We start from the raw sequence: 13,357 nt of genomic DNA, 5'->3' as shown, positions 1-13,357 counted from the left end.
TCATTTGAAACTTATTACATTTGAAACCAAGATACGATCCTGTAATTTTTTAGAAAAGTGAACGTTTACACAGTTGCTAAAATGTTAGTTAATAAATAGCATCAAATTATAGAGTTTGATGCTCTTTGGTAGCGTAAACTAAATTCAAACTTTTAGTTTAAACTAAGTTAAAACTTTTAAGAGACTTGGAGCGAATTATCGCTGTGTCTGAAAAGAACTACAGAGTCCTGAAAATGTTTTAAAACCACCTTTTTATTGAACAAGAACTTGACCATAAAATGCACTTCTAGTGCTTGGTAAGCCCAACCACTCTTGTGGCAAGTAACTTAAAATAAATGTAAATTTTATAATTTAAACTATGTATAGTAGTCAGAGACTGTACTATTCATTTGAGGCGAAGCTGGCTCAAATTTCTCACTGGCGTAACAATTTATATGTCAGCAGCAATAACGCAAAGCCGAAGAAATACAATTTTATCAGAGTTAGGGAAACAGTAACGTGGCCTTGAGAGGCAGAAACACGCTCTGTCTTACAACTCCAAAACCTCAGCTGAAAAATTCTCAAACTAATTTGCATTTGATAGGTAAACGGGGAATAGAAACGACAGTAAAGGGTGAAATTATAAATAACTGGTTAGGTAAAATAATAATAATAACCTTACAAAATATTTATTCAATTATTAATTCAACAGTCTTGTAAGGATCCTAAGTTTTACTAACGTTTATTTTATTTTAAAACTGTACTATCACTTCTTATTTTCTACTTACGGCCAGAATTAAATGCTTTAACTTGTTTATGCAAATTGTCGTGCTAACGCCCAAGTACTTAAGTTGTGGCTTTTTGCCAAGAGTAAGAGAGAGAGAAGGAGATTTAGGAAGCAAGCCGCTTGCCACTGCAGTTCTACGAGTCTTCACTCAGTTGCTGGTTGCCTATAAGACCAGAGGTTTAGCCCTCTTGATATTTGAAAACGTATTGCAGTTTCAGCAGCTCGGCTTTCAGCGATTCGGCAGCTCGGCTTTCAGCAGCTTACCCTTTTAAATAAAGGCCAGTCTTAGTGCTAGGCATTTGTATACTAATTCAAAGTTAGCTTTTAGTTAGTAGTTTTATATTCTTACGTTCAGACCACAAGTGGTTGGTTTCTGTATTCTGAAGTACGGGAGTACTTGTGAAAGTGTAGAAAATAAAGGGTTTCGTATATCCTTCCTGCTTTGTGTCGTCTGTTACAAATCTTGAACATAGCTTGAGTAAGCTCCCTGTTCCTATTCAGGACACATCATGTTTCCGAAGCAAATCAAGAGAAACACAAGTCCTGACAGTCTTACCTGAAACATTAGGATAGAGTAAAAGCCCCTTTATTATTCTTTAAATAAATGTCTTTTACCTGTCTAATACTATGTTTTTAAAATTATTATGATGTAACCAGCAACATAATGAAAACAAAAACAAAACACTGGGATGTTACTGAATTTTTATTTTATATTTGTAACATGTATTTACTGGGATTAAAAACTCTTCGAGTAATGTGCCCTATGTCTATTGCAACCAAAAAGGGAGATTTACAGTTAGGTACTGCAAGAATACTGCAAAAATTCAACATTTTACGACGAACCGTTTTCGAGATATGCGACATACGGGTTTTTGAAATCACGACGCGACTTGACAAAATGGATATTTCCATTGAAACATACATACGCATAGATGTCACGAAAAAATCCATTTGAATCCATATCATAATCCGATTGGAAATAAAAAGGGCTTTTATTAATAATTTAAAATAATTTTATTTGGTATTCTGTCCGTACGTACAAACATAATGCCAAAAAAAGAAATGTCAAAATGGATACTTCGGTTGAAATTCTAAAACCGAAAATTTTCTCGGTTCCTATACTACCTTTACTTTATACAAGAAAGTAAAATGAAAATACTTTATTGCTGGGTATAAACAAACGATTATTCTGAAATAGAGTATGCTATTTCAAAATATAAATGCTGTAAAAGAGAATTGCCTAGATATAGTTTCACTTGAGGTAAATGAGTGCGTTATTTATACAGTGAAAATAAATATACTCTGTACTTTTATTTTCAATAACAGTAATTATTTTAAATCTTAATACCATAATTATTATATGTTATAATCATACTCATGCAAAGATATATAATATTTAAAGGAAAATGTTAAAAAGTAATTTTTGAAAAATACGGAATAATATTGAAATATAAGTAATAATAAGAATATGGCACTATTTTAAAGACTTTTTTAGTTTAATTTTCTTGCTTTTAGTGAAGCAAAATCGACAATATTTTTCAAAATATTTTTGATTATTGAACTGATATTCGACAGAACATATAGCAAGGCGTGAATATTTTTTTGACCAAGGGAAGAATTTGCGCTTACTATTAATATAATTTATAAAGCTTCTTTCACTTTAACAATAATTATTCGCAATGTTAAAAACATTTCTATCGAAGTGCTCAGATTCAGGTAGGATTCAACTAAACTTTCAATTATCAGTTATCAATAAATTATCTTTAAAAGATATAATGTTGTCTTAGTGTTCATAACTATTGAAATAGTGTGGTTTTTAAAACTGAATATTTGCGAAATATTTTCTCTCCCATTTATATCATTTGACAATTTGTGCTAATTTATTAACTGTCTCTTTTAAACACCTAAATTCAAAGGCACTTTCACTACTATCGCCAAATCGATTACGAAATCAGTTTAAAGGGTTGAAAAACCTTGTTCCGGTTTTGCTAAAAGTTATTAGTTATATATCAGAAGTTGTATCAAATATAGTGCATCAAATGTTAAAAATAATGTATATGAAACTAACCCCCCAAAAAAGAATTTTTTAAAAATCTATTTAGTAGACATATAAAGACGTAAGTACAGTGAATAGGTTTGTCTTAGCCGTTTTTTACTGTATGAAATCAAATGCCAGAAACTTTCGGTTAAGACACCAGTCTTTCGTATGCGTCGTTTATCAATGTTTTTCTTGAGTATGGAATCACCTGCATATGATGACAACTTCTTCAGCCTAAGGGAAGATGTCAGAAATTCATAATTAAAAAAAATTAAAAAATGGTATTTATTTTGCTTAAAATTTTAAGTAATTAATAAAACCAAACCATTATCGATATTAAATTAGTACGTGTAGAAATTAAACTTCTGACGTTGTTTTTCTGCTTATTTTAAATGTAGTTTTTGTAATGCATAATGTACCTAAAGTTGGATTAGCTAGATCACATAGGAAAAATTTATAAAATCGATATAAAATATTTGCTTCTTTTCTTAGTTTTATCATAAAACTCTTAATTTATATAAATATTAATCTTTTACATTTTCAGAAGAAATTTCCAGCCCTCGTTTCTTAGTTAATAATAATGAATATCCTCTACTTAAAATTTAGAAAGTTGCTCGGATTATCTCTGCTGTGTTGAATTGTAACGAAGAGCACTGAAATTAATTTTCACAAATTGTATATGGTATTTTTTAAAATATCTCATCTCTTAATTGAAGAAATTCGGAAATCGTGTGTTTCTCAATAAACTAGGAATTCGAAATTCCGGAGACAATCTCGAGAAGAATTTTTTCTAGGAGAAATATCAATAGTAGTGATTATTTAGATCTAAAATGTTTCATTTACGATGGTATGACAATTCTATTTGAATTAGTCTGACCTTTTTTCCGGGCTTTCTTTTATTAATGCTGTTAGTTTTTAAATTTAGTTCTTAAATATATCACCCGCCAATTACTGAGCGTGTATGACCACTGAATAAGATGACTCGCTTCGGAATCGAATCCTGCTGAACGACCTGACTCCATGAGGTTTCTATAGTTTTCTCCATGGGTAACATATAAAAGCCAATTTCCCGATTTGTCATTTTGGTAGTTTCCGTGTGTTTTACAATAATAAAATAACCTTAAATAACTTTAAATTAAAATTTTAATCTAACAATTAAAATCTTCTAACAACTACGATTTGAATCTAATTGTGTATAGTAGCGGTGAATAACCACGCATTTGATCTCTTTCATTTTAAAGAAGAAAAAGTTTTGGATATAGACAATATTTTACTAACCTGGATTAAATAATTATATGAAATTAAATATCTTGGAAAGTAAATTGTATTCATTAGTTTTTTTTTTAAAGTTGTGTCTCAAGGAAGTGTGAAGCTTCCGTTCTGTATAAATTGAAATTGCATTATTATATTTCCGTTTTAAAACATTATCTTATTGATGAAGTAGGAAGTATTTTTTATACCCTGCTAACTTATCAGAAATCTTTAAAGACCTGGAAATGATTTTATGAATTAGGGTTCCTTAAAAGAGACTGAGACTGGGATTCGAAAATTGAAGAAAACGACAGGTGCCTTGGTGCCTGAATGGAAAACGCGGAATAATTTAAGATTCGCTATCTATTCAAACATGAACAGATGATAGCGTGCAAGAGGAGCTTCCGTGATTAGGCTGAGAATATGGGCTGAAACAATAATTAATTAGATACACCTTTTAATCTTTACCAGTAGGTCACGGTATCACAAACTGTAGCTTTGTTGAAGAAACTTTCATTGATCCTATGAAAGTCATATTTTGAGAAGCCAAAAGTTCCTGTGAAACAGTGACTGATACGATGTTCCCACAATGATTTATAAAACTTGTTCTAGAGAACTTAAAGTATTTGCAAATCCCTATCAGAGTTGGAAGCCGAAGATGGGTGCGTAAGTAAAGTTACGTGCGTGCAAGTTCGTAATGGATTGAATGCACACAGAACCGATGATAGCTTGATGAAATTTACTTTTCGAAAAACATTTCACAGTTCTGGAAGTTTTCACACCAAAGTACTCATACAGTTCTTATCAGTATGACAGAGCACAATCAGTAGTTGCCACTTGTTGCATTACGTTACACGTTATGCGACACAACAAAATAGTCATCACCCATTCACAACAAAATATTCATCACCCATGACTTAAATAAGGCGTTCTTCGCCCCAACAAGATAGCCTTCGTTTCAGTATCTGACTGAAAATACTCTGGTGTCCAAACGTTAACCATAATTAATGTTTATGTGAATATTTAAGGAAATTATAAGTCAGAATTGCGGGAAACGTGATATATGAGAGTAATACGGTTATAGCATAAGAAAACAATGCAAGAAAAGTATATTAGTTACTTTTATTACTCAAAGAAACAGTTTGAACTATTAAGCACGTTCAACACAGTGCAATACAAAAAAATTTCAAATGTGTAAGTTTGCATAATGATTTCTCAGTTCTCTGAACTCTCAGTATTCTGTGCCGAACACTGAGCTAAACTGAAAGCTAATAATCTCCGGTTTTAAGTAGTTTTCTCCGTCTGCCGAGAAATTTCCTCGTTAGATCGTCGGTTGTGTAGCGAAGCCTTCGGTCCGGAAACCTTTACTCCCATATCTTACTTGAGTTTCACAACCTAAGGAACATAAAATCGTGAAACTCGATGAGAACAGAAGAACTTGAAGCAATTAAATGGCAGATAAGGTCGAATGGCAAAAGAAATCTTCTTGAGTAGTAATGAAATCTTAAATTTTAAGTCTCGTGTCATAAGCGATAAATTGTACTGGGGGTCAGTATCCTAGGGTCAGTCTATCTTGCATAAAAATGCAAAAGTGCAGTATAAGTTCTAAAAGGTTCACTAAAAATGATAAAATAAGTAAGATAAAATAAAAAAAAAGTAGTAGCAATAATGTTTACCGAGTCCCAGAAATTATTTTTTGCAAAATAATTTGACCTGGGATTGAACTCTCCATTTCGTCAGAATGACTTTACCTTCGATTTCTCGAAATTGTTGGAAGGCAGGGAGCCAACCAAGATGTCGCTAAATTGCCACCAGGCTTGGCGACTTTCGAATTTGGCTATTTCTGGAAAAATCTGGCGACAAAAATTAGTTGCCAAAATCATCGCCAGCTTTTCGCTATTTTGCCAACCATTTACCTCTATGTTAAATGGACTTACTCCTGTAACCCTGTTTTTCTGGTTATGCTTTGCACTTTGATAGTTTTAGTATTACATTATACAAGAGATTCTACAATTTACTTCTAATTTCAATTAAATTATTTACATATAATACAAATTATTAGACAATATTTGTAAGATGGTTATTACACAATCACAGCTATGAAAATCCCGTACTTGAAAATGGTGTTCTTATCCACAGAATATAAGAATTATGCAGTTTAAAATCTTATTCTTAAACTGCATGAGCAATTTGAAAGTTTATTAATTCGAGATCTAACCTCAACCAACATTTCGAAGTACGCCTTAAAGCAATAAATGAGGATTATTTTAAGGCAAAAGTACGCTTATTTCAAATTATTTTTGAACACAATTTGAAAACAATTTTCGGAACACAAAAGCACAGCAACAAAATGGCACTTTGCCTGCGTAAAAAAATCAGAACACCTGTTTGATGTTAAATTTTAATATTAACAGTTTATGTTCTAGTTTAATAACGGGCTTATTAAAAAATGAGAAATATTTACGTATTTAAATTTTAAGACTCCAGTAAATACAAGGCAGCTGTGATTGCTTACGTTGAGAAATATGTGTACTAAACTCAAATTCTAAATATGCGCCATCAGAAATCTATATATATGCACTGTAAAAAGTTTTAACAGCGAAACTAATATGTACATAGAACTACTTTATTAAACACATGTATTTACATTTATAAAGCTTCGTCTGCTGACAATTTTCATTCGAATATTGCGGGATTACTGTATTCCATCTTTATTTCTGATATCCATTAAACTATCCTGAAAAAATGCTTTAGATTAGAAAAAAAGGCTTTTGCCAAGAAGTTTAGGGTAGTTTATTTCTTTATGCTTACCAGCCTTTTAGCAGCGGAAATCAAGACAATTTGAAGTCATGCATTAATGCTTTACCGATTTTATCATCCTACACAATCATATTGATCTTGTTATAGAAGCTTAGTGACAGCGCATATTCTAAAGATCATATGCAGTGACTACTTCGGTATTCTAATTTTTACTCTTTAGTTTCAGGGTTTAGGAACTAAAATTCACCTACTTTTTTTAGCGGACTTCTAGTTTGTTGCTTCTAAGGGTGACTTTAATAACATACATTTATTTATTCTTTCAGAACCACAGCTGGGGAGGTAGTGCACTATTCCATAGTGCAATTAAACGATTTGTTCTACTTCAACGACTTTCCCTTTCCTTATCTGGAATCCATTGTTCTTTACTACAAGAAGTACAAGTTCAAAGACACAAGATTGACTCATCAGGTAACTGTAGGCCAGTTTTATTTCATTTTGTATCCAATTCTGTCCCGTATCGTAGCCAAAGCGAAGAGGGATGTTACTGAACAATGTTTTATTGGATATCCTTGGAGAAATGGGGGATGATACCATTTAATGTCAATATACGAGAATACGAGAAACTGCATCCGCTTTCAATTTATCAGACTTTATGGGCATTTGAATAGAAAGACTTTTCTGCTACTCTTCTGAAAAAAATATTATCAAACATAAAAAATTTTGCGACATTAATGCTTTGCATGCTTTCTAGGATTGCGATTATTAACTCCTCCTCACCACTGTCCCATTGTTTACGATGTAATATATTCTTTTCAAATATCTGTCTTTATATTCTATAGTATCAAATTCTATCTTCGTAGAAGTTGATCAGGAACGAAGCATTGAAACTGCTGAACACTTGTTTTCTATGACCACTATCTTTCTTGTTGGTGGATTAAGCTGATTTCATATGTAATCACTAACGGTGCTAAGAATTTTTATTGTAAAATATTATGCCTTCGTAACTGAGTCATAGTAGTGTGAAGAATAAAATTCATATAAATAGTTACCTTACTTTAAGCGTGAAATAGTGTTTTTATTCCTTTTTAGATATCACAAAATTATAAAATTTGGAAACACTTGCATAAACTAGTATGAAACCTTTAAAATATAATAAGTATTAAGAAAATCAGTTTCTGTCTATTAAACTGTACTACTTGCATGCTGTGCATGCTTGATTCCATACATGCGTATGCACATTATCCATTATTTACCATACTACCCATTATTTGTTCTCAGAGATTCAAGTTCTAATATATGATATAAAATCTAAAATGGGATTTCAAGAGCTGTAATAATACATGATTATTGTAATAAAGCGTGAGAAGCAGCTGATGTGTAATACTCATTCTATGTATAACATAGAAAAAGATAATTTGTTTTCAATTAATTGTTCCTAAATCAATGAATAATTTTTTTTGATAAATTTATATATGAACAGCTTTGATGACTTCTGCAGTTGCGCACATTCTTCTCGCCTGAAAGCTCTTACTTTCACAAGAGAAGACATTCATATACAGTACATAGTTATATTAAATAGCAAGTTTTTTATAACTTATCTGAATGTTTTGAAAATAAATAGTTTTTTTTACTGTGATGAATGGGTACTAGTATTGAAAAGTTTTATCTGAAAATTTCAGAAAACAAGATGGTTTTCTCTTTCATTGACAGACTTCTTACATTTACACAACGGGCTAGAGAGTGTCTGTTAATTAATTAATTATTTTTGTTTTAGAAGGATTAATAAAGTAATGAATGATTTTCCATTATAAAATAGTTAATGAGAAAAAAATACGGTGGGCTTGGGAAATTATTCGGAAGAAAACAAGCTCAAAATTACGCTTAGGGAAAAAAGCATAAATATACAATCCACTTGGTCAAAAATTAAATCTGAGATAAAACTATCAGTCATCACTCTTAAGTACTTTAAGCCACTTAAATTTGTTCAGAGATCAGAACAGCATCATACTTGCTGTCTATTCGACTTGCCAGACCACTGAATATTCGAAATTCTTCACGAATTTGAAAAAATAAGCTGGTACGTTGTCTTCATATTTCCCCCTTGTTTCATGAGAATGTGAGCCAATACCCTTAGACAGTCTTGCCTGGAATCGTATTTCTTAGAGCAAATGGCCAAGAGCTATTCGCAGTAACAATAAATCTAACCGCCGTCTTGTATAGTGAAATACAGTGGGTACAAAAAGTATTTGCACACATACATTTTTGTTCACAATTTATAAGAAAATGCATTAAGAAATACAAAAATTGGCATTTAAAAAACAGAATAAGCTTATTCATTTAAAATTATTATAAAAAATACAATAATATTAATATAAAACATTTTTTGCATCAATATTAAAATATCTTATGCCAAAAAAGTATTTGCACACTCAACTCAACTTTGATGCAAATTTGTCATATAATAGCATTATTTGTCAAATAATAGCATAAAAACGCAAATTTGCATTTTTATGCTATTATTTGACAGTCATCCCGCAGTAAATAACATATGTAAGACGACTATAAAAGGAGGTGTTGTCGAAACGTTATCAGTTGATTGCCGATTCAAATTGTAATGGCACCTAAGAAATCTGAATTGCCGATTTCATTGCGAGAAAAATTTTTTTCTCTATGTTAAAATGGCCTAAGTTATCAAGAAATAGGTAAAAAAGTAAATGTTTGCTTCTCTACTATTTGGTATGTTATAAAGAAAGAGGATCTACATCAAATAATTGGCGCTCTGGACGCCCAAAGAAACTTTCACTGCGAATGAAGCGAAAAATCATAAGAGAGAAGCATCAAAAAATCCATTTGTTAGTGCAATTACTTTAGCCAATGATGTCGCTTCAACATCTGGAGTTCAAATCTGTGCCCAAAGTGTTCGAAATGTCCTGCACGATGCACACATTTATGGGAGATCTCCAAGGTAAAAACTTCTCATAATTGAACGAAATAGACTGAAGAGACTTGAATTCGCTAAGAAATATATCAATAAGCCAATTGATTTCTGGAAAAATGTCATATTCTCCGACGAGAGTAATTTCAATATCTTTAAATCAGATGGCAGGAAATTAGTTTGGAGAAAACCTTGTAATGCTTTTCATACCAAAAATATGTTACCTACAGTTAAACATGGAGGAGGTTCTGTTATGATTTGGGGGTGTATGACTAGCAAAGGAGTTGGTAATTTGTGTTTCATTGATGGGAATATGACAGCTCGAACCTATATTGATGTGTTGCGAGATAACTTGCCACAAAGTGCAATAAAATTGGGTATCAGTAATTTTCAGCAAGACAATGATCCCAAGCACACTGCCGGTATAACACGTATGTGGTTGCTTTATAATGTACCCAGAAAACTTGCTACTCCACCATTATCACCAGACTTAAATCCTTTGGAAAATTTTTGGAATTCTTTGGATTTAAAAATAAGAAAAAGGAAGATTTCAAGCAAATCTGCCCTTAAACAAGCCCTTATTGAAGAGTGATCGAATACTGACCCTACTATTATAGAAAATTTAATTAAATCAATGCCAGCAAGATTACAAGCAGTAATAGATGCTTAAAGAAATGCATACTAAATATTAGTTATTTGAAATTTGCTTATATATTTTATTTCTTTTGTATTCATGCAGGTGTGCAAATACTTTTTTGATACGAGGTATTTTAATTTTATTACAAAAAAGCATTGTTATTTATATTATTGTAATTTTTCTGTTTGTTTTGGATGATTAAACTTATTCTGATTTGGCAATACCAATTCTTTTATTTCTTAATGCTTTTTTTTATGAAATGCAAACAAAAATGTAGGTGTGCAAATACTTTTTTTACCCACAGTACAACCCTTTTAAAGTTCTTCAATGAAGGCATTCTTACTCCGGTAGGTAGGCAACCTTCTTCCCCTTCCAACAGAGAATTCTTATATTAACTCAATTTCCTTGAACGTTTGAGCCCAGCAATTAATATTCATGAAATGTTTGAAATTGTGTTTGACTCTAAGCATAGGACGTGTGATTTAATTAATGCATCTTTCATATGCCTTTAATTTGATTTCATTATGAAATTTAGTATAATAAAGCAAATTAATAATCAAAAGCAATCTCGATTGTCATCATTTTCAAAGTTGTGATGTATAACAGCGAATTTTTGATTTTAGACGAAAATGTTCCAAAGAATTTTTAAAGTATTCAAATAGTTTTACATTTCTTATTCGAGTATTTACTTTTTCATATTTAAAAATAAAAGGCAACACTCCTGCTTGATATTTAAGTGTTTAATATGTAAATAGATAGAATTTTGAAAAGTCTTTTAGTCATTGTAATGTTATTTATCTGTTGAGGAGGGGAGTATGCAAAGCTAAGGTACATGCTCTCGAAAATGGTTTTGTAAAATGTTGCAAATATTGTCAAATAAAGTTTATATACCGATTCAAAATGATTTTCTTTGAAGTGTGTAAATAGCTGCAAATTTAATAAATCATGAATAAAAATTTTAGTAACCTGTTTTTACCTCTGAATCGACGATATCTCTATGGCAAAATGAAAATGCCATCCGGTAAAAAAGAAAAAAATTAACTTAAGTTATTTTGCTGAAACTAAAAGCTGAATATTATCTCTTACGATCTACTACTAACGATAACTAAATAAAGAGTTAATACTTTAAAAGAATTATAATATGGCCTTTTCAACAACGGATTTGTATTCTTGTTCCGCTTAATTTGTTATGAACGATTATGTAAATTCATGCAAAGCACATATTTAGGGGGAAAACTACATGAAAAAATGGAATAATTCTAGAATTATGTAACATATATGAGCTTAAATAAGCTGTGGCTGACTTTATATGAAATTGGAGTCAAGTGAATAAATACACTTCATTGATTCTTCTGTTTCAGGCAGTACTTAGTCCGTACATCAAGTCTCAAAAATCTAAACGAATCTCTGGCTATCTCAGATTGGATACCATTCAAGAATCGGAGAGAGATTCTCATGCTTGATGTTGACAAAATGGCGCTTCTGAAGAGAAACGTCATCGTTTATTTTATGCCTGCCATTTGGCTAGTTTTAGCTAGCATACGTTGTAAATTGCGCGTGTAAAGATATTTAAATTAACACTATGTTTGTACTGTGTAAAAAAAAACCTGTATTGTGATTGTTGTGCTTAAACCATATTCGTCATGTAAAATGTTTCTATGTACCCTTAAACTTCCACTTACTATGATTTTAAACACTCATCATGACGATATTATGTACATATTCTTAAAATAAAAAAGTTCATGTCTACTGCCTTTTTCTATTTTGTATGAAATTATACAAATGTATGTGAGTAAGACAAAGTTTTTGACAGTTTCTACAGGGTGAAATTGTTGTAACATGTATATAAATGTAAATCTTTCTCTACTAATCGCTTGAAAGCGAGTTTCAATATCTAACTTGTGAAATTTCAGTTAAAATGTCTTGAATATTTGTCTTGATAACGTGATTTTGTTTTCGCTATTTATTGTATTTAAATATGTCATAAAGATATTAAGCGAATTTTTGTTTTCTTTTTTAATACAACAAGATACATGTTTATAAAGTTTCCGTAGTTTTATTCGAACTGAAATAAACATTAAATTTAAAACTGTTTTCTTTTCAAATTACCGGCAAACACTAGACTGTGCGTGTCTTCTACAAGTTACTGAAGGAAAAAAAATATAGTACATTAAAAGAATACTAAGCGATTTTTATGAAAATAAGAATAACATTCTCAGTTTTAGAATTTTTCGTGTTAAACAGAAACATGAGCCCCCTGAGAAAGTTCTTCCTGAAAGCATTCATATCTTATGCAGATAACAAATTTTTGGAGGGAGTGTTATAAATTAAAGCCCGTTTAAAAAATCCTATTTCCTGCAACATTTATGAAAAATGCGTCTTCTCCGGGCACGCACAATTACTAGTTAATCTGTTCTTACATGTTTAACGCCCAAGCCGCTCTGAGTGGTAATCACGGAGGGATGAAATTTGTTCAGTATTACCCAATAACCTTAACCAGGTGAACGCAGTAGCTGTTAACACTATGTAGTACGCGAAAGGTAGTATTTAGCATAAAATTAATACTTGCTTCAAAGAACTGCGCCGTAACTAAAATGTTTAAAATTTATTAAATCTTCAAATCAATCGGAATATTGTTACTTATTAATTATGGGAATGAAAGCAGACTTTAGAAACGTGTTGCGTATTTTTGCTAGATAAATTACGTTTTGTTAATATCTAATTAGTTTTTAAATTCTACAGCTGTGTCTTCTAGAGCTTTTAAATTCTATAGCTTCAAAACAACTTTATTTCACATTGATACACCTAGTCTAATTTTTTCATATGAAATTTAAACATTAAGAACATTGCACGAAGATTCTTAATTTTTCTGCTTGTCAGCGGACGAGAAAATAAGACCGTTAAACAATGTTAGTTCGATCCGGATTTGATTCCTGGTGAATGTGCTGGCTGCGTGTACTTTTCGTAATT

At 31.2% G+C, this 13,357-nt stretch overlaps 1 protein-coding gene across 1 annotated transcript in view; it reads left to right on the top strand.

Annotated features, from left to right (window-relative positions):
• LOC118190247 (uncharacterized) overlaps positions 1-12,136 on the top strand; it is an 88,586-nt gene extending 76,450 nt beyond the window's left edge. Inside the window, exons 3-4 of the mRNA XM_085815988.1 lie at positions 7,139-7,283; positions 11,749-12,136. Coding sequence (XP_085672114.1) covers positions 7,139-7,283; positions 11,749-11,850 — 247 coding nt within the window. The 3' untranslated portion in view covers positions 11,851-12,136. The remainder of the gene's footprint in view (positions 1-7,138; positions 7,284-11,748) is intronic.
• The last annotated feature ends 1,221 nt before the right edge of the window (positions 12,137-13,357 follow it).

Source organism: Stegodyphus dumicola, chromosome 4 (genome assembly GCF_044657685.1).
Source record: "Stegodyphus dumicola isolate Sdum_Otavi_A_Nest chromosome 4, ASM4465768v1".
In the NCBI taxonomy this organism is placed as follows: Eukaryota; Metazoa; Arthropoda; class Arachnida; order Araneae; family Eresidae; genus Stegodyphus; species Stegodyphus dumicola.
The sequence above is the reverse complement of the archived record's forward strand: the minus strand, read 5'-3'. Positions and strand labels throughout refer to the sequence as shown.